The following is a 23925-nucleotide window of genomic DNA, read 5'->3' on the forward strand; positions in this document are numbered from 1 at the left end:
TATTAAATTTTTCTGCCACGCTTCCTTATCCTTCAATTTATTAAATTGAATGTATATTGGATAGTAAAAGCGCCTTAAAAATCATTAATAAAAAAAAAATCATTATTATCCAGAAACTAAATAACTTTAAATTATCTTGTTACCCCGTGACATTCAGAATACAGAAAACTTTATTCAAAAGTTGGTTAATTTTTAATTATTAGAGGAATTTCCATGGGAGAATTTAACAAATAAATATACCTTACATATGTCTGAAAAATGGAATATGTGATAGTGAAAGAAATATGTAACGAAGACATTTTCAAGTCAGTGTGATATACAGCTTTGTACATTTATTTTGTAAATCATTATTTCCAAATGATAGTAATAATAATGCTACCAATAATATTAATATAATAATTATATATATTTTGGTGATGCCATAACACCTGACAATTGACCATGCCTATCTAAGTAATGTACAACGCTTAATAACGAATAAGAGATTAGTACCAATTCTCGTACACTTAACTATCGCAGGAACTCTCGTGGTGAATGAAACAAAAGAGTATATCGTGTGCGAGCTGCCTTTAATTGGCTCTTCTTATTAACCCCTATCGTTTCGTGCCCTTATTCCATTATACTACTGACTGTAGCTCCCGCCATAAGACGGAATAAAAAAATATACGAAAAACGCATTAAGCTTCTGTCTGTATGTTGAACGCACGTATTAACTTAAATGCTACATGTATTACGCGATCGGACCTTATATATGATAACAATTTTCTTAGACAATGCGCTAATTTCTCTGTCGGTTCGCATTCGTCGAGAGAATATGCGAGAACGTGCAAATAAACTATACTAAACAATTATATTAATTAAATTTAATTGTAATGTCAAGATAATATCTTGTACATATATATATATATATATATATATATGCGTATGTACTATACATACATACATACATACATACATATATATATATTTATATATCACACAAAAAAAAATCAGTTAATAAACCGTAATATATTTTGAATTGATTTCTAGTTGTCGATAGAAAAGTATTTCACATTTTTATAAATTAGATAATAAAATATTTATATAGATATATTTTAAAATATTTGAATATATATAAACAGCATGCGCACACACATATATACACAGCATATATATATATACAATGTACGATTCGAACCGCCAGAGACATGCGCAGATTGGGAAATTAAAAGTAAAAAATTTTAAACATGATTTCTTCATAAGCTCACGTACGTATTTTCTAATCTCTTTCTTATGAACATATATACATACAAGCATATAGTAATGAAAGAATCAAACACACACTTACATACATATATTCGTACATACATACACAAAAATACAATCCTGTTGCTGAAAAAAGTATTGTGATATTTGAATTAATATTTTAAAAAGTAGCCAGAATATGTCGACGTATTATACACAGGCGTGTATAAGACGGAGCATAAGATGTTAAAGTAGTATGAGATAGAGAGAAATTTAATTTACATAATATATTATATTGAAATTACCTCTTGAAGTTTACAACACTTGCCAAACATAAAAACAGCTTCATTTCTTCATTTCTCCTCTATATATACACACGCCATATATACCACTTGCAAAGCAAAGTAGCTCGGAGAAGATCTCTTCCAAAATATACATTTCCAAGATCGAACTCGATGATTTTGAATAATACTTAAAATAAGTACACCGTACGAATTGTGAACTTATGCAAATTAGCTCGCTCGCAAAAATATTATCACTGGCCCATTAACATACTAACAATTAGGTGCACTATTGCGATATAGGCACAACGAATTTGAGATAATTAAAAATAATCAATATCAAGGCAAAAGGAATAGGAGACGACGGTGATTTTCCTAACAAAACAGTCATCTTGCAGCATTTATTTGTTTTTCATCAACATCGCTACAATATGACTTAATAGTATCGATCTGTTTTCGATAAAATGCGCACGTAATTGATACCTGATGGTACAAAATTCTATCACCTTTGGATTGATTTCCGCCACTCTACTTCACAAAGTAGAATATTCAACTTGCATGACAATCGATATCAATGAAAAGTTGCGAAAAATTTGTTACACATTTGTCGGAAGACCCAACGAAGAAATGCGAGAGATGATACTTTCATTTTCGGATCGAAAGATCTCGGCGCATTCCAAACGACTTTCTTGATTCTGTTGACAATAACTGATCTATCAAATGTCGATGGATCGGAATTCTCTACGATTGCACGCACGAATATCATGAGCCTGCCACGTATCGTGTAATCGGCATGTGACATGAGCTTACGACATACCTTTTTATATGTATCTGAGGATTATCGAGGTATCGTCTACTGTGGACAAGGTGATTTTCTTAGGTTTAGATCCCCATTATTACGCGCAGCACTTGGTGCACCCTATGGCGGAACATCACGAGGCATACATTCTGTTAATTTCGTGTTGATAACGGTCTTGAACCGCTTTCCTCTTGAGTTTAAATGCAGCGGTTACCAAACCCATGTCGGGAGACCATTGTTCTGCGCACAGTTTTACTGCGCCGGGTATTTCGAATGTTTGGAGTTTACCTGCAAACAGTAACAACGTTCAGCGATAAGAAACTACTAATAATAGAGAGCACGAGAATAATGATAATAAATAAATAGAAACTTACGTTTCTTCGCTTGCTCAACAAGTTCTTGAAGTACCGCTTTCTCGATTTGTGGATCGTTGCAGAGTTCCTCAAGACTCTTTCCGGTTATACCGTGATTTGTGGCGATTTCCTCCAAATATTGTTGGTTAGGTACGACTAGCGCCACAGTATATGCTTTATTCGCATCTCCGTAGACACAAATGTTTTCCACAACGGGACAAGTCTTCAATTCGGACTCTACTTTACCCAAGGAAACGTATTCGCCGAGTTGTAGTTTAACCAGATCCTTTTTCCGGTCTGTAAGATATCCATTATAAGGAAATATCGAAATAGTAATTAATATATGTAAAAATCGCCTTACAGAAATGAAAAAATTTTATACTGCAACATAGCTTTCGCGACATACCGATAATCTTGATAGAACCATCCGAATAAAACTCGCCGATATCGCCTGTTCGAAACCATTGTTTACCGTCTTCTTGAAAGAAGTCCTGCTTCGTTTTATCCGGCAGTTTATAGTAACCCGCGGAAACAATGTCGCCACCGATCACAATTTCTCCTCTGGGATGCGGATGATCTGTAACTCGATAACCGGCTTCTTCCCAATTCTCCAAACGGATATCGCAAACTGTGGTTGGTGCTCCAACTCTGCCGGTAGTTCTATCATGCACTGAAAGCGAAGGATAAAGAATAAAAATGAAGGATGCACGAATACGTTTTTTGATACTTGAGAGACTGAGAATACGTACTATCCATAACAGTTGCGCAAGAAGTCGTTTCCGTGAGACCATATCCTTGAGTTACGGTAACGCACAGACAAAGTTTTACTTGATTATGAGTGTCTGGACTAAGCGGAGCGCCTCCGCTAAGAACAAGCCTAATGTGACCACCGAGCACTTGCTTCGCAGCTCCAAAAATATACTTGTCGAAGAGAGGTGTTTCATAGCCCCGCTTTGTCCACTTCAGCTTATATTCGTACGCAAAATTGAAGATGGCTTGCCTAAACGGACCAGACTTCTTCACTTTGTCGTTTATTCCTTTGGAGATGCGATCGAGAATAAGCTAAAACAATTTTATATTTATCACAATATATATTATGTTTGTTTGGTTAACATTTTTTTTGTGTACTTATATCAAAATAAGATAAAAAGCTGCAGATAAATGGAAATAATAAAAATGTGCAAACATACTCACCGGTACTGCAGTTAAACAAGTTGGATGTAGGACGGAGGCATCACCCTTTGATCCCCTCTGAATTTTGCTACTCGAGTCAATCAGTGTAAGCGGCGAGCTATAACCAATGGGTACTCCGTTCAGAAGACATACGCTCTCGGCCAAAAGTTCAAAGACGTGAGCCAAAGGCAAGAAACCGAGAAAAACGTCGTCCGATCTGATCTGTACCGCATCGCAGAACGCTTTCAGAGTGCTTATGATATTTTTATGAGAGAGAATCACGCCTTTAGGTACTCCGGTCGAACCCGATGTATACATAATTATGGCCGTGTCATCGCTTTTTGGCGAATTACCGCTCAAGTTCGAAACATTGCCCATTTTGACGACCTCGGAGAAGGGTACCAGCCGCACTCCATCCTAAAATATAAAAACAAACAATGAACAATATTTAAAAAAAAGAGAAAATAGGAAAATAACATCATAAATCGCACTAGTCATAAATTGTAGTATAATATTATCGATGATTACGTGAAACGTAAATGACATAATGATAGTCAATCATAGTCAATGCCATAGCCATTAGGCGAATACAAACTTTCAGAATGAAATATTACCGTCTGATCCGGTATATTTTCGAATGATGCATTTGAATAATTAATTATTTGAATTAATAATATTTTTCGCAAATAATGCTATTCTGGCGTTGACACTATTATGTCACTGTTTAGAAAGAAATTTAAACTTTTTATATTCATAATTTAACGCGTAAATTCATTTAAATGCTAATTTTTATTTAACGTTTTATCAAATCTATCTACCTTGTAGCCTTTGGTTTCAGTTGATTTAAGTTGATCCTCCATGTAAATAATCGTCTTGACCTGCGGCACCATTTCCAGCAGCCGCTTGAATTTTGGCAAAAGATCATGACTAGTAATGACAGTGTCCACCTCGGTTTCGTTAATACCGTGAGCGATGGCTTCATCACCCAAGGTCGCATAAATTGTCACCACCGTGAAATTCTGCTTAAAACATGCGTGTGCAGCAATCATCCATTCCGCTCTTGTCTCAGCGAAGATAACGACGTTCTTGCGTGGCTTTATACCCAGCTCCATCAAACCTCGGCCAAAGGAAACAGCCAACTTGTCGACCTCGTTGAAAGACTTCCATTTGTACTCTCCCATTTTATACTACAAAACAAATGGAATTTCACGATACAGAATTAGTCTCCCTTCAACGCTAATGTTGTTAATCAAGCACCAATAATGACACATATAATTGATTTGTTCTAAGAATTCCTCTTTTATTGAGATTTCTTCAATCTTATATAAAATCTTTAATATCTTATTATGGTCATAGTCGACAAGAAATGAAAAATACTTTCTATAAAAAAAATTATACTTATTCGCTTTTTCATCCGAGTGTCTCACCTTCTTGAAGATTCTACCGTTAGGTTGAGGCTCATCCTCCTCTGCCAAGATTTGCCTAGTGCCAAGACACCTCTTATGACCGTGCATCTTGACAACCCAAAGAAGTACTTTTTCCAAAGTGTCGACCTTTTCACGCTCGAGCACGATGTGCATCGATCCCGGGGAGTCAACGCTTCTGTAAGTGACCTGATAATCATCCTTGGAGATCGGACGAGCCTTGATCCTCCTAGACGCCTTGCGCTTTTCCCAGGGTCGCTGAAGTATGAGATACACGGGGAACGTCAACAAGTCGTACACATACGATAGAGCCTTGATCGCATGGATCGCGCTGCTGATCCAGAAGCTTTCCATTTCCCTGATATATAAAAAGGAACCATTTAAATATTTCTACTTAGATATTTTTATGTTAATGTCTCTCAAACCTTAATATTTAGCGTTTGTGAAAATTGAACGCAAAAAGATGATAACAAGTGCGAAAATCTGCGATTAATAAATAAACTAACAAATAAACTCTTAATTTCGGATCTCTTAAAAAAAGAGGAAGCATGTATAACGTAAATTTTATAATTTATATTCGGTCGCAATACTTTGTAATTTTTGCAGAAAGAGTAAGTTCGAGTATTAATTATCTATATTCTCACGAAATTCTCTTATCAGGTGTGTGGTGCAATATATCTTTCGATTATTTATATCAGGCAAGTTTTTATTTGCATACGCTACATGTGCAGTATCGAAGCGTAAATAGAGTAAAGACTATCGGTCGGAGTCATGCATCGTGCAAATATATTATAATTCATATCAATAATAAAATAATATGATATATGTCAGACCGATAAGCAATAATTAATATCAACGGGATTAATTTCCTTGGAAATTTTTGTTAAACAATTGGCCCTTTTTTTATCTATCTTACATAGAATAACTACATAGATGCAATATTTATCATGCTGGATGCGCGAAAGAAAGAAGATTTTACTTAAGTAGATACAGATGACAATATGTCCATACAATAAGATTGATAAAGTGATAAAAATAACAAATCATCGAAGCATATATAATTATAAATTTATTTTCTTAATTAACGAAAAACTTAACTAGGAAGATGTGTAATTAAATCAACATTAGTTCAATTTCTCTAGTAAATCTCTCTTCGAAGTATTAGAACACTGTACTGTTGCTATGTTATATACCAATAAAAAAATAATATTTTCATTTAATCGAAATCAAAAACCATTCAACTGTATATCTTGTTTATAATTGAATATATTGACGATCGATTTCCAGTCTGCTGAGTGAAGAGGAAATATTTCATGTATTTCGAGAATAATATATTCATGATGGTATAAAATTTCTTGATATTACGTTTAAACATTAATATGTTCATTAACATATAAAAAATATTTTTATGTGCGCTACAAGAGATGATATTTTAGCAGAAAAAAATTACAAGAAAATTTATATAACTCTTAATCTTTCTTAATTTATCAAATAATTTATATAGCTACGTAAATTTATATTAACGTTGCGGATAATTGCCTTGTAATATACAGATATTGAAGGAGACTGCGAATTACTTTTATTATATTATATGAAAAAAGAAAGAAAGAGTAAAGAATATTATGTCAAGCAGCTTTTAATCAAAATTTCACCATATCGAGTGTCACAGTTGTGATAAAATATTATTTTACGCTAAAGTAAATTTAAATCAATGGACTCGCATATAGATTCCGTTGATCCCTTTTCACTTTATTATTCTGATCGCGCTATATCTAGTATTTGCGCAATATACCGATCATCCCTGAACTTTACATGGCACTTATGCAAAGTGCAGTTACGTCAGTAGCCATGTTGTATGCTACACTACAATTATTAATCGATTTTCTTTCAATTCTGTTTGTTATTAATCGTATGTGTCGACTAGACAGTACCATGCCACTTGTGATCGTACATACTTGGTATGAGTACTATATAAATCAAATAAACACAAGTTATGTCAATAATTGTGATTATATACACATTGAGTTTTTCTATGGTTCGACTTCGAATGGCAAATAGACGAAGCTCTGTCGCGTCTTTTATAGAAATTATAAGCGTCGAACGTATATAAAAAATAATTCAAATAAATCAAATTTTACATTTTCGTCAAAAAAAGAATTATTTGTATAGACAAAAAATATAATTTTAAAATAAAATTAATTTTAATGCAGTTATTTTATTATCACAATGTGCGTTAATATATATATATATATTGCTTTATCATCATATTAATTTTTTACTTTGATATTATTGGCATTACGACATATTTACGTTTATATTCTAAATAATATATTGTTAATGCAAATATTTTACTGCAAATTATATTTTTAGCTTTATCAATATATTAAGTAAAATAATAAGTGTCTCGGATATATCTTAATATTTAGAAAGATGTTAAACAAATTCTTACTTTCTGATAATACTATGTGACAATTTTATTATAAAAAATTTATAATTAAATTATAATTACATATTCAATAATTTTATATTACCCTGTATAATGATTAAGATTGAAGTATGTATTGGGAAAGAAGACGCCAAGAAGAAAACACGCAATCAAGATTTCAATATCGTCGCGGACTTTGGACGTCGCGAGTTCACGCGTCGAACGAATGGAACCAACTTGAGTCTTTCGGGGTCTTATCTGTGCCGACATGCGTATCTAAAGAGTCTTCAACGTGCGTAAGGCGCAACATCTAAAGAGGACGACGAGAAACTACAGATGTGCAATAATGTCTCACGGCTAAAGACCATCTTTTTTTATCTGTGTTTGTACATACATTTATGATTATCTTTTCAGCAATTTGCCGCGCGGCAAAATTCCAGCCAAATAAAAATTTTCTTCTCCGCGATCAAGAAATAATTTTCTCTTCCACGCAATTCGATAAAACAAACAAAAATTATGATTATCGCGGTAACTTTTTATTTCTCTTATGATACGATCGACTGGAAGAATATTTAGAGAAAACGTACGAAAAAGAACTAACTAATTATAAATTATAAATTATCTATGAATATATTATATATGATAAAGCAACTTTGTGTTCGAGAAAAACATAAAATGGAATAAAGTGAAAATATCCTAGGAACAAAATGGCAAAACATACAATAGTAAAAGCACATTAGTCAACTCTCGTTATAATGAGAAATCAATATATCATAAAAAAGTATTAATTACTCACCTGCGAAATTAAGAAATCATTATTTCTATTTTATTCTATTATCTACTTTCGCGACATTCGAATGGAAAAGTTTACGCAGTAACAGCGTTAAAGCTAGAAGAGTCTTATTATCAATCTAACCATGCACGATTACTTATAAATCGCGCATTGATTATAAATTTATACAAAAAGAAGAGAGAGGAAGAAAGAGAAAGTGTGACACAGAGAGAAAAGCTATTAAAAATAAATATCATACTTCAGCTTTTTCCTTGAATATAAATCAATACGTGAACTAAATCTATACCTTGTATTGTAATATATGTTGTATGTAAATATGACGTAGATCAACATACTTTCATATATTTTTTTCTAATATAGATCAACACATCTAATTTTCAAACACGTGCACACATAAAAAAATCATCATAAAAAATCAAAGATTTTGACATAAGAAAGAGAAATGCAATTATAAATAAAATCTACAAACTATGTAAAAAAGTCATTCAAATTTGACGTAAATGATTGCAAAATTAAGATTTATTTATACTCAAGGATCATTATCGAAAAACATTTTTCAATAGTCATTATTGAAAAAAACCTGTCGCAAATAAAAATCGTATAAAATAATTCCAAAGAAAAGATTACAATCGATTTTTTGCGATAATATCGATTACTCAAAAAGCTTCTTCATATTCATGATCATCCTTGATAGCTGGCAATATTTTTTTTTGGAGTAGAAATAAAAAAGGCATATGTATTCACGAAACGTATTTCATATTCAATGCTGTATGTAGCAACATACGTATGTGATTCTCAACTTGATTTCCGTGATATACTCAATTTGTAAGAGATTAAAATTATTCTATCAATATGGAGATGAAGTGCTTGATAAAATATACTATCGTACAATATCTCTAGCTCTGATTCGCATGCTAGTAACGTTGAAAATAAAAGTATCGTGCTAGAAATAAGAGACAGAGATATATAAATATAAATCGAAGCGACAGAGAAACAATTAATACATACATATACAACTATTCAACTGATTTTTGCGAAACGTGTCATTGCGACGAGAGAATTAAATATAAAGAGAAGATGGATATATTCGAGGTTGTAAATGCATTTTTAGATATCGTAAATAAAATCGCAACATATAGAAGACGATTGAATAAGTATCGTGCAGCGAGATAAAATAAATTAAAGGACTCAATTAATATATATCGGATATATTTTGGAAAGTCCTTCCTGATTTTTAATGTAGAGCGCGCTTCGAATTTGACATCGCGCCCTGATCAAGGGCGAGAAATCTCGTAAAGCGATAGTGAAAGAATCCAGCAAAGAAAAAATACGGAGGGAGATGCGATGTTTTAGTGGTGCAAGCTCATTTATCTACGAGTTACGGCATTTCCCGTACGCGTTTATACGCTATACCGACTCACTGTTTATCGTCCACGATCATGGTGGCGGCGTTATATCCGGTCGCCCCTAATTCCAAGATCGACACTCTTTATCGGCTGGGTGCCTCTCTCTGTGATGCGGATTAATTGACACACTGCAAGAAAAACCATTCCCAAGATCGATACAAGTTAGTCAACAACTCCGGGATTGCATGCGGGGGCGGTGCATTCAAGCATGTTCCTCGTCGTCGAAATGGCACTCGACTTTGGCGGTGAAGATCCTCGAGATCGTCACTCGCAGATATGTCGAGGGAGCCGGGAATCACTTCCCTACCTTTTCATCCACGACAATCGCAGCGTTATCGACGCACTCGTCGATCACTAAGGGGTAAGGATCTTCCCCCCGGTTAAGATCTTTGTGCGAAGAGACGCGCGATCTCTTGCGTACACACAAATGAAATTTTATTCCTTCACAAATATTAATATTATTTTTAATGTTATATATTAATATAACACATTGCTTCGTTCTTTATAGTAATGAGATCTTGTATAATTAATTATCATATCCATGTTGCAGCACGCAATAATATCGTACATCTTTGTTTGCTTGAATCTTTGCTGCTTAAGAATATCTTATCTCTTCTCAAGCGTGGGATAATGTATTTACGTAACACAATTTATGTAACAACCAGGTTTGATTGCGTGATATTATGTGCCAAAGTCCTGTATATGTATCAAAAAAACTCTAAATACGGCATAAATAATAACTGATATACATTTACTCTGTAAAAAAAAACATGATTGCGACATACGAATGATGCCAACAGAGAAGTTGTATACATATAAATAATCAATAAAAAGTCGACTATAGTTTGCATATATATATCTCGTACGCCTCGTATGCAGTACTTTATAAAGATCTCTCCTGTCCTTAAAGAAAATGGAGATCGATCCCGACAATGGATCTTTCAGCATTGCAAAATCATCGCGTTGTCGATCTATTTGAGAAAGCAAAAATTCCCCGATGTTGTCCGCAATTTTCTCGTCGCGGTCCTTATAATCGCGTTAACCAAGCGGCAACTGCACACGGTCAAATGCACTTTAACCCCGATATACGCGTACACGCGTCAATGCATGACAGAATGCATTGCATGCAATGGAAACGCGAACGCGAGCGCGAGCGCAGTCAGTTATTCGACGGAGACAGCCAGAGAGTTTTCGCGATTTAACAATAAGTTTCGCGCTATTGTTATCGACTTTATTTAGGGGATAGAAGTGTATGTATGAAGTTTAGACGTGACTTTTCCTGCGCTAATAGCATCAATGCTCGATCGATCAACCTAAATTGATCAATTTTGACCTTTGTTACACGAAAAAGCGCGAGAAGCATCCGATTGCCCTTATGAATAAATAAATTTATAATTTTCTTGTTTCGCGTGTGCTTCTTTATTCAAAGACAAATATCAACAAAATGAAAGATATCGTATCGACGATGAAATGCGAAAAATAATGTGACGAAATATGTAAACAAGTGTAAAACATCTTTTTTCTGCAATATAATATTTCACACTTTGTTCTCATCAATGTTTTTATATTGTCTTATATATCAATGTTTTACCGTATCGAATAACACTGACTAAACATTAAAAAAAAAAAAAACGTTATACGTAAATAATACAGAAATGCGAACCTTGCTCAACCTGTTTTATAAGATTTAAAATTCAAAGTTCGCAGTTATTCCTTGACATAGATAACTATCCATTGATGGATGGTACAAAAAAGTTTATTGTATGAACAACATATATGAAATATATCAATTTCTTCCGTAGTGATATATCTTGATAATCAGAAATAAACATTTTTCACATACATAATTCATTCAATATATTTCTTCATTGAGGTGGCATACCCGTTTAAACTCTCGAAAGACGAATACAATTTCTAGATTTTTTAGCAGCGCAAAGACTTGATAAAAACTTTTTTTTTTTAAATATTAATACAATATTATTAAAAAAAAATTACTTAAATAAAAATTCTCAACCTAAAATAAATTTTTTTTTCAAAGTTATGCGAATATTTATGCAGATATTTATATTTATGTTCGGATTGACTTTAACTTTTGCATGCGAGTTCCTAATAAGATTCCGCATCTGTTAACGAAACCTTTTTTAAATCCACTTCCCTATTTTTTGTTATAAACAAAATGATCTTTTTGTTAAAAAAAAACGAAACTTTTTCAACATGCCATTTTTTATTTTTTTAAATTTTGAAAAAATGCTTGGATAACAGATAGCTATTAATATGTTTAATTTAAAAAAACTTGGTTTTTTTATTTCGCATATGATAAACAGATAAACAAACCTTTTTATGCACACCGCGCAACCACCTAAAATTGGAGAAACTCTGCAAATATTCGTATAACCAAAAAAAAAAAAAAAAAAAAAAAAAAAAAAAAAAAAAAAAAAAATTGTATTAATATTATAAAAAAAAGCTTCTTATCAAATCGTTGTGCTGCAAAAAATCTAAAAGATGTACTCATTTTTCAAAGGTTCAAACGAGTATGCCTCCCCTTAAATACATTTCTCAATAAAGATACAGACAAGAATTTGAATATTAAATATATGCTATATCTTTGAACGTGCCATGACCTTAAAAATTGCGCAGCTACGCTTCATTTGCCACCTTGAAGAATAAACAACAAAAAATATCAATCAAATGTATTTGTAGAACGCTTAAAAAAAAAAAAGAAAAAACTGCTGATACGAGAAATGCGCGTATATACTTGCCACAAGTTAATTATAACAATGTGTCATCATCAATTCGCATCGTAATCAAATTAATATCTGATGAATAAAATAAATAATTGCGAAGCATTGACTAATCAGATTCCTGCACAATAAGAATTTTTTAAGGTGCCATTATTACGTGCCTTTACGTCTTTTTTTTTCCTCTCATAATCATTGCTCTATGGGTCGCTCTTATCTGCGAGTCTAAAGTGCAATTCTACATGAGGGAATGTTTACGAAGAGAGGCGTATAGAGGAAAAAGACGTCGTATACCGATAAAGATCCGTACACTGGCATTATTCCAGATGTTGCGTCACTACTTGCATTCGTAGCGGCAACCTTCGTTCGTGACATCGCGGTGTCATCACGACGACGAATGCTCGCGATAGGTCGCGATTGATTACACTATTAACGCTTAGTGTTTATAAATTATCGAACATTTAAAGCCGACGCGTGAATAATAACTGTTTATTTTAATTTGATATTCCTCGTAGCGTACGCATGCCGCGATGTCATTGTATTATTCTTTCGAAGAAAAAGTATATACTTTACATGTAACGCGAGCTTACAATTAATCAAAGAATGTTTTACTCGATAGCAAACATGTTTGTATATCATTCATATTGTAATCACATGACTGCGTATATAAGAATATATGAATACATGCTAAACTACATAGCTAGATATATTTTTTTATAAATTTTATAAAATAATTAAACAAATTATCTATAGAGAGCGAAGATTATACAAATATCTCTGTGTATGTTTTAATATTTAAAGATATTTAGAAAGAAAATGACTTATGCTTTCGTATATATTTCGTCAATTCATTAATTTTTACAAATTATCAAACTTGAAGATCTCATTAGCGTGTGTATAATTATTTCTTTATAAAATTATTTATCTATATTATAGATAATTATTTTCTTATAAAATTATTTTATTTACCTCATAGATTTTACTTAAATCTTTTTTTAGCGCGATGATGAATTTTTCTCTAAATGATCAAAATTTTCGATTCATATCTTTTTTTATGCCCATAATCGCAAGCATGTACTGTTTCATTTTTACAACCAAGAAATGTTGGTCTTTACATTCCTACGTAACGTATCGACGAATATCAATCTTGGTCGGTTTAGTTTAACAAAATGAGTGCTTGCAACCATTGACCCAATTTACAAACACATACGTCCATCACAAATTTATAGAGATATATAAGTCGCGATGCACATTCGTATCCGCGATAGAAGAATGACCCCTCCTGCGTAACGCATTTAACGAACGTGACACAATCATATATGCAAGGTAATTCGATGCCGTATTGACGAGCTTCTGATTCTAGCTTAACCCAAATCGAACACGATAGCCTGAACGCTCGTGTTTCATAATAAAACACAGCCATAAGAAGAATATGACTATTCAAGAAATATGGATATTTAGGAATATCCTCACTTATATTCCTAACAATATCTAATTTTCATAAATCAAGAGAATATTAGATTTTTTTTTTTTTTTTTTTTTAATTCGTTTTTATAACACAAGATAAACGTAATTTCTAAAACAAAATATTCCAAATATTTTATTGTATAAAAATAATTATTTTTAAAATATAAATTACACGCATATGTTTTTCAACATGTTTCCTATGTACATGAATATTTAAATGATCCATTTTTCTTATACGACTTGATATCGGCGCATATCTGCGTATAAAATGACTATTTATCTTATCTGATAATTCGCAGTCAGCTCTGAATGATACGTAAACTTTGTACTGACTAGCAATAAGACGGTTGTAACAACTTCTCGATATTCTCACTCATTATATACAATGCTGAATTTAACACCGTATATTAAAAAATTATACATGCATGTGAATATACATGCAAACAAAATTATGCATTTTTGGGAATATTTGAATAATTATGAGTCGAGTCCGAAAGACGTGTTAAAAAATATTGATTAATTATATATCCATAAGATGTAAAAAAAAAAAACATAATAATTATTTTATGACATTTTTATCTATGTAAATGAAGAAAAAAACAAGGCTCTACATTTTTACATAATTACAATTTATCCATGCGTAAATAACGATTAAACTTATCTTAAAATTTCTATATTAAAACACTATTTTACTGTAGCATTATTAAAATGATAAATTATGTTTATAAACCATATTTATATTAAAACATTTTTTTATCTATGTAATTTCACTTAAATATTTTCAATAGCAAATTAAAAGAACATTACCTTGTCAATTAATCATTCCTTAAGCATTCTTATTTCGTCGCGCGATCAATAAGCAATAAAAAAATTTTGGACATTGAAATGATCGATTATATTACCAATTATGTAAAAAGAAATTCTAAAATTTATATCAATACTACTAGCTGTGTGAGAGTACATATTTATGATGAATGATCAATATCCTTAAAAGTACGATGGAAGAACTATTTATGCGAACCTTAGAGAGTTTCAGTTTTACAAATTATACGAATTAAATATTAATAAAAAGAACACAGTAATATTCGGAAGCGATACAAATGGGGCAACGATAAGTTTTAAAATAGAATATATCTATTTTAAATATGTTAATTTTTTATTTGTTGGATAAGTTTACAACAGTCCAACCACAAAATTAAATGAATAACCAATCGTTAAAATTGAAAATTATACTGATATAAAGATCAAACAATTATTCAAGATAATGGTCACACGTTTTAATTTCTATCAATTATAATTAGATACTTAATTTTTAGTGTAAGTTATTCTGCAACGAATTGTTACGTAAGTTTATTATATTCGCGCGTATCAAAGGTCGCGAACATAACTGGCGATACTATAAAACGCAATGAATTAATTAAGTCATTTAATGCAAATTATCCGCGTTGATTCCCGACAGCGATAAAACGAAAGAATATTCTTCGCGAGAGACTCGGCGCGGCGTAAACATTTATGTAATTCGACACGTAACGTAGTTTGCAAACTCAATTGTTGTGCAGTGTATTTGGATCAATTGTTAGGCTCGGCAAATAAAGACATCCCTCGGATTTCATATACACTTTAATTTACTGATCGATCGAATCACGATACACACAAGGCCGGACAAAGATCGCGTTCAATGCCACAGATAGACCTCTTATAAATAAATGCCGGTTAGAAAAACAACTTGGCGGTTAGAAGAAGAATGAAGAGACGAAATAAAAAAAAAAAAAAAAGTGGTCTTCTATTACGAAAGGTGTCGTAGCGAAGTTCGTAAGATTGTACGAACATACACGAGTTTAGAAACTTAGTTTAGAATTTGTTAGAAATTATCCCTTATTCAATTATTCTTTGCGTAACAAGATGATCAACGTGATAAGACTCGCGATCCAGAGAAACACTATGACAATATGTAATCTTATAAGTACAAAATAGATCCTGTATAAATTTCCGAAATATAATTACGAATTTATATCTAAGAGAAATAATGCCTCTGATTTCATTTGAATAATGATTAGTATTACTCGTTAGTTACTACGAGTAACTAACGAGTAACTAACTACGTTAGTATTACTTGTCACTTTGAGATTTTCAGAGAAAACTCATATTTTCTTTGCAAAGATTTTCGTTACGTAACATTAGTGACATCGATTTAAACGAAAGTAGACGCGTGTTTCTTATACAAAAGAACTCATAATTAAAAAAAAAATATATATATATATATATTAAATAATTAATCATACATAGAGCGTAGTAAAGTCATATATTAATCCTTTCCGGCCACGAATAAATTGAAAATAGAAACAATATCGTAATTTTTAATTTAGATTGTCCGTGACATCAATATAAATCGCCCCGTTGAAAAGAAATTAAGGAATATTAATCAAGAATTATCGCGTAAAGTACGTACCCCTGATCTAAATCGAAGCAAAGTTACAATGTATCGATTTTGATCATATGAATTTGTACGCAATTTCGCAAATTATACGTTTGCCGAATTCTAAGACGAGTAATTTTAATCCTATGCATTTGCATCGATAAAAAAAAAAAAAAAAAAAAAAAACCGCCGCGAGAGCGGAAGAGAACTGAAAGAGGGACCACGCGAGGGGGAAGATTTCACGCTACATCGACATTATTAATAACCTCGCGCGCGGTCAATGATGAAACCACCATGTACTACTTTACGGATTGTTTCCGTCTAGCCGATCGTCCACGTCCCGTCTGACACGAATACGTTATGCATCATTCTCGAGCTTGCAAATTGCAGCTGCGACCAATCGAGCAAGATGCTCGACGGCTTCGTTAATAATCCTTATCGGGTATATCCTCACTTAATTTATAAAGAAACCAATCTTTTAGGAATATGTTGTTCAGCAAATCGACATCGTAAAGAGAATCGCGATCGTTAATCATCGATCATTCGAAATTCATCGAAAATAATCAATAAAAAAATAATTAATATACCAGATGTAGTATTTACTGGGGTCTATAACCATTCCTAGCTGAAGATCAACATATTATTACATCTTCTCTACACTGTCATATATATATATATATATATATATATATATATATATATATATATATATATATATATATATATTCAGACGTGGCAAAGGTGGTGATTTTGTCGTAGCCCTTTAAAACGAAATAATCATTTTTATATAAAAATAATATTCAGAGAATATCAATAATATTTTAATAATTGACTATAAGGTTGAATATTTCTCCATTTAACACTAACATAAAAAATATAGATGAAAATTATTTCATCGCTAAAAAAATGTAACAAGAATTATAAGATTAAACAAATATAAAATTGAACAAATATAAATATATTTGTAATATAAATATATTTTTTTACCAATAACTCTCTTTGAAAAAAATTAAAAAATAACTGAATTATGTGTTGATTAAAATTGATCTTTTTCTTTACGCACATATATGTATATTAAAAAAAAGTTTTTTTGCTAATAATGATAAAAAAAACTACCTGCGATTTGCCACGTGCTTGTTGAAAGCAATAAAGAGACTCGAAATATATTATTCTGACAATTAATCACAGTTACGTTTTTGCGTAGAATGTTAAAAAAATTATTTCATGGTTACTATGTGCAGAAATATAATTTGCTAAATCAGATGCAAAACCAATTTCCCATTAATTTACGCTTATGTCTTGATTACAAAAAATATTTTATAAATTATATATTATAAATATGTAACATCGTAAAATAATGAGAGTGATGTCAGATAAAAACGCATGGAATCTTAAGTTTAACGATCTCATACTGGCATTACCTACTCATTTTGGCATACATTTAAAAAGAAAACGTAACAGATTGAATAAATAATCAAATGTCATTTCCGTTTGCGTAATTTTTCTGATCGTTGATAAAAGCGATCAATATGATCAATACGATCAATACGATCGTCGCTGATCTTATCGAATATCAGCAAATTTGCGAAATCGACAATTTCGATAAAAACGTTCCCGATCGTGAGTTACCTCGGTTGGTTCATCACGTTCAACGTAATTCCTCCATGAGTCGAGTCCTTCGGAAAACTGACAGTTTATTTCAATAATCGTCGCGCGAAACGTTGACGCGTGATGCAGAAAGGAAAAAAACCGGCGAATCGCGCGTCGAAGGATGACTCCGAAGGAAATTTTCGAGGAAACGTTATGGTTACGCTTCCGCTTGATATCAGCGAAATCTGCGCTATCAATCTCTGCGAATAAAGTGGGAATAAAGGCAGCGCGTTAATTTTCACGAAAATTTTAGTCGACATCGAGCGAGATCGTACGATCGATGAATCTTTATCAATGAACAGAATTGCGAAATGTCATGCCAGCCATCTTATTTATCAAACTTTACGATAAGTTCGCTACAATAAAGATACCAAGCCTTTTTGTCTAACATTCGCATTATTTTATATAATTTTACATATATAATGTTAGACATTTGGAACATCTCTTTTTTTTTTTTTTTTAAGGATTAAAAGGAGAACGCGCGACGAGGACAAGTCCCGGGATTCTAACACAAGATCTGCTAACAAATTGGCGATGAACCAGACCGGCAACAGCAACATCGAGCCATCGTCGCTTACCTTGCGAGTAGCAACGCAACGGTTGATTCCCCCTTCGCGCCTTCCTGCTTGCCGAGACCGCTGTCGCTTCCAGCCGACTGCCGCTCGCTCGCTTTTCCCACCGCGATCGCGAGAGAGGAAATTATCACTATGCGCGATTCAAGGGTCAAGAATGGTATGTGGATGTGAGTATGCGCGCGCGTCTCATGTGCTCGCTACTCGGGGCGCACGTTTCTTTCGCTCGCGCGCGAGTGCGTAAACGACGCGTAAGAGTAGACGGATAATTGATAATGTAGGGTAAAAGGGAGAAAGAAGAGAGACGACGGATAGAAAGATAGAGAGAGGACGGAATAGCAGCGCGTCTCGGGACGGTCAATGAACGACTGTGTCACGCCAGCGCCGCGAATCGCACGGGCCCGTGACACTCTCGACTCTATGTATACACGTACCTTTGATCTTTGATCGCGAACCCGGCGTGCGCGCGTGGACCTCATTTGGAATCATTCGATAAAGCGATGCCACGCGATCGGAGGTGATGGAATTGATATACCCGTTACACCGAACAGTTATTCGGAGCGGATTATAACGTTGAGAAAAATCACTCGCAGAACTCGACACAACGTTCAACAACGCTTTATCGAGGACATCTACGAGCGATAGCTCGGATAAAGTTCTTTCAATAGTTACGCGTGCTTTATCACTTCGTATCCTTTGACCGAGGCTCAAAGTAATCTCTCTGAATAAGCACGCTGCTCTTTTAATCATACCGTGATATCAATTACTCGATACACAACGATTTATTTGATGTATATCATTAGAAAATAAATACGAGGTTTATCTCGTTAAAGTAATAACGGTTTATCGCAAGGTCAACGAGGACTTTGCTCTATGCTCTTGCGAACACGGTACATCTAAAAGCGTAACACGTGGTTTGGATTCGTCGATCGGACACCAGCTATCGCGCGGCGCGATGCCAAAATCGAACATCACGAATTGCGAATAATGAATGATCTAACGCAAATTAACGTTAGTATACACGTATGTAACATCGGGGCCGTAAAACCAGGTCAGCGCCTGACTATCCTCGCAGTCGGAGCTCGATGTTCCGGCGTGCTCCACGTCCCGACAATTTAAATTGACAAGTCCAATTGCGCGCGCAGCGAGTACCAATAATATCGCGCTACGCTAAAAGAGTCGGAGTAATCCGAGTGACGGTTTGCTCGTCCGGCTTAACGTCGTCGTTTCTCGTGTAACATAGCGAGAGTGATTCAGGAGGAGATGCAGATACCTTGCCGGTGCATCCGGGACAGCTAATTAAATTAAAAATTGTGTTATGTAAATATTACGTAAGCGTCTCGATAATCAACGAGACGTTTTACGAAGATGTCAAAGTAAGACAAGATATATTAATTTACATTACCATCTGACTACTTCGCGAAGATCGTCATACGTTTGATTGCGCTGTGATTTATGTCTCTCAACGTATATATTCAGTTCAATGTTACGGTCCTAACGATGATAACGAAGCCAGTAATTTGCAACGATTACGCATTACGTTTATATAGGTATCAGAGAACACGAGAGCAGCTACATATCAATATAACCTATATAATTCCGTTTAATCCATATAATTTCTATTTAATGATCATAATAAACGATTAGACGTGAAATCTGCTGCGCATACCTCTTGTGTGTATAACCTTAAATATGTAAACCTTCATATTACATCTCGATAACCCCGCCAAGAATCTCATCGCGATACGATATATACTTTCCGCTTGAAATTAGCTGCAAAGTCTCCATCGGCAAAGTAAAATATTTTCTCACCTCCCGGATCACTCTATGTACGATTAACACATCATAGGAAACATTGCTTACGTCGTTCTCGTGATCGAGGGAATGTCGCGCGTGCAGCTTCACGACCGTGAAAAGAGTCTCTTTGTCAAACGTGACCACGTGTTTCCAATTCGAGAGAAAATTCCTCCACAGCCCTCTCTCTCTCTCTCTCTCTCTCTCTCAGATTCCTGCTCCGTTTCGTATTCTCAAGACTCGTTCGAACGGCTGATCCACGATGTCATCGCGGCACCGATCGCATTCTCCAGATAAACGTCCAACGTCGTGTCACGCGCGCACCGTATGACTGTGATCCCGGATACACGTATGTATATACGTACTACATACGCGCGCACTAACGCCAGTGCGGGAGACGAGACGACCCGAGATCAACACCGCCGTCACGTCGGGGCCATCTTGCCGCCTGAAACTAGCGGGATCGATGGGACGCCACGAGCGTACCCTGTCGGCATGGAAAACGCGCTGCCCTCGGTCAAGAGTTTCCAAACTTTAGGCAGCGCCTCTCTCACGAACAACACCATCCGCGCTTTTCATTTTTTTTTTTTTTTTTTTTTTTAAAGCACGTAACGATTCAAATTGAAATTCAATTAAAAATGTTTCGTAGAGATTAATTCGTGAAAATTAATTCGAAAATGTTAATTGGTTCTTATCATCCTCTCTTCGAACTTATTTTCGAAGCGCGCGTTAATTTCATATACAAATTGTTTAGTACTTTCCCAGACAACATACGCGTAAAAGATATATCTCAAGTTAAGAAATATCATATCGTCTTTTAGATGTCTTTAGACAGTAAGACATCTTTTGTTCTCGGAGTTGTTAATACACATAAACATGATACATTGTGTAAGTGAACGTGATACGTTCAACGCGAAACACAACAATGATATCACGCGCCTCGCGCCTGCACGAGACTGACTTGATATTTTGAAGGATATCTGAAAAAAATATCTAGGCTAATAGTAAATTGACGAAGATTGAAAAACGTTCGATTCGAGACATTTAAAAATTCTGTTTAAAATAAAAGAGATTAATATTATCTTTACTTATACATTCGAATTCGTTAAATGAATAAATTCTAAGTAATACTTTCGCCTAAAAGATTGAGTGGAAGAAATGCGGACAAGAAAGGCGAGAGCGATTCATTTATTCCTCGCAATCATTTCTTTTCGAATGATATTTAATATGATAAATGATTAAGGATTCTATGAAAGGAATGAGATACATTAATAACGCGCTGTCATGTAAATCTAAAATTTCTACCTGCGTCAGCATTATAATATGCACGTTATCGATCAGCAACAAATATATAAGTCGTCAGTTTTCCTTCTCTCACAATCAGCTGTATCGCTCGATCACTTTGCGAATCGTATTACGCTCACTTAGGAAGCTGCACACGTGTTAGTTAAGCGGCGCCCGAAGGCACGTGTTCGGAAAATACTGTACGTCGTGAATACGCGGACGTATCATAAGCAATCTCGCGAAAAATCTTTAAGAAAAAATGATGCTCTTGAAAAAAGTAGGAATACTTATGCGCGTGTCACTGTTTACGATTAAGACAATTTAAACAATTTTACACAGGTGTATATATCGATAATCCATTCCTTATACGCCCTAATAATCGCGAACTTCAAGGGAGCACTATAACTACTCTATATATATATATATAAATAAACTTACAATGATCGATATACGATTCACTTTTTTTCACGCATTTCATACACGATATCTTGTGCGCGCCATCGATAAATACTAATCTCTCTAAATCGAGATCTGCTCTTACCCTTCGCGAAAACGTGAAATCTTCCCAGAGAGCATCGCGATTTTAATATCACGTTAGTAGACGAATTAAGAGCACGTGTCAAATGAAATCGTATCAATACTTTCACCGCTTTCATACTCATTTAATATCGCGCGAAACGACGATCGCAACAAATTGCAATCTCTCTACGCGCGTTGTTACTTCAACTTTCGAAACGGGGGGAAAGAGAGGGGGACCTCTTACGTACCTTAGATTTGTTTAAAGGACGGCGCTCACCATAAACTGTTCGCTTTCAATCGGTCGCGTCGCGCATACAGTATATTATTCGCGTACGTTGTCAGACGAAACTCGCTATGTGTCACGTTGCATCACACGTCGTATACTCGAGCTTATGCACGGATTCGACTCGGGGGCAGCCGGTGCGCGGATCTCGATATAGACAGCCGGCCTGCGCGTGGACCAATCGGACGGCGAGCCGTCGCGGGCGGGGATATGGCGTGATCCTCGGTGACGTCACGCCAGCGACCCGCGCGATCGATAACTCGAAACTCGACGTTTGCATGCGGCTAACTTTAAGCGCCACACATCCGGCGCGACGCATCGGCGGTAAAACACGTGTCGTTTGCGCGTATGTAAATATATATACATATATATTTATTGTAATTTAATCGCGATCTTACATATTTATGTCTCTTCGCCGATACGATGTAAGTAGCGCGAAATTATGCCAATGTAAAACGCGATGAAGATTGTAAAGATCGATGAAGACCGACATTTTCCCTGGCCCCGATAACGACCAGCGTTCACAAAATTTGAATGGCAGTATGTACGTGTTATCAGGTGAGTCTAAATACGGGGAAAGTAAATTTATCATGCGTCGATTTAATTTCCCTTATCATTGGACTATACTTGCCTTTTATTATTACCGTATTATTAACCACATTTATACATAGTCATCCTTAATCGGGTTTAATAACATCCGTATAATTTTAAAACTGATCAATTATAATTCTTCCTCTGACGAATAGGCATGTTTATGATTTACTATTTTTAAAACTACGGATATTATTAAACTCGTTTATGGGTGACGTATAAATGGAGTTATTATTATATAAATATCGCGTCCTGTGTATACTTGTGTAGGCAATTAAATGTTAATTCAAAATTAATTAAAATCCAACACGCACATACATATTTTTGCGAAAACTTTATACATTAAAAATACTTTCGCGTACTATATAATCATAACAAGATGAAATGCATGAAAAAGGTGTAATTTTTTTTTTTATATTTGGTTATAGATATTTGTGGAGGATTAAATGTTGATTAAGAACTAATTAAAACCTAACACACACACGTTCACATTTACGAAAATTATAAATTAAAAATACATTCGCATACTATATAATCGTAAAAAGATGAAATGTCCATTCAATTCGCGAAAAAGATATGATCGTATTTTTTAGACTATTGTTTATAGATACAAAATAAACATTTTGTTCTTTTAGCAGTAACATCAGGAAAGAGAGAGAGAGGTTTATAATATTCTTTGTAAAATGAAAAGAAAATAATCCGATTTCATCCCGTAATTCAATTTTTCTTTAAA

At 34.1% G+C, this 23925-nt stretch overlaps 1 protein-coding gene and 1 long non-coding RNA gene across 7 annotated transcripts in view; one reads left to right on the top strand and one right to left on the bottom strand.

The window, feature by feature from the left end:
* Positions 1-306: 306 nt before the first annotated feature.
* Positions 307-22747, bottom strand: Acsl (Acyl-CoA synthetase long-chain). 6 transcript variants are annotated; one of them, XM_070299930.1, is made up of 9 exons: positions 22567-22747; positions 9894-10006; positions 5258-5612; positions 4649-5017; positions 3852-4247; positions 3407-3719; positions 3064-3327; positions 2679-2954; positions 307-2592 (listed from the first exon to the last, which is right to left on the bottom strand). In XM_070299930.1, the coding sequence occupies exons 2-9, from the start codon at positions 9911-9913 to the stop codon at positions 2438-2440; spliced, it is 2148 nt and encodes a 715-aa protein (XP_070156031.1). In that variant the 5' UTR covers positions 9914-10006; positions 22567-22747; the 3' UTR covers positions 307-2437. The 6 variants fall into 6 exon arrangements, with proteins under 6 accessions (XP_070156031.1, XP_070156033.1, XP_070156032.1 ...); XM_070299932.1 differs by lacking the exon at positions 22567-22747 and adding an exon at positions 20585-21109; XM_070299931.1 differs by lacking the exon at positions 22567-22747 and adding an exon at positions 18728-19488.
* A 215-nt stretch (positions 22748-22962) lies between these two features.
* The window catches only part of LOC138935401 (uncharacterized), a 34563-nt gene continuing 33600 nt past the window's right edge, over positions 22963-23925 (top strand). Inside the window, exon 1 of the long non-coding RNA XR_011447244.1 lies at positions 22963-23159. This is a non-coding gene — a long non-coding RNA (uncharacterized lncRNA). The remainder of the gene's footprint in view (positions 23160-23925) is intronic.

This window comes from Polyergus mexicanus, unplaced genomic scaffold, assembly GCF_030449975.1.
Source record: "Polyergus mexicanus isolate NDT 795.1 unplaced genomic scaffold, iyPolMexi1.0 SCAF_8, whole genome shotgun sequence".
Lineage (NCBI taxonomy): Eukaryota > Metazoa > Arthropoda > Insecta > Hymenoptera > Formicidae > Polyergus > Polyergus mexicanus.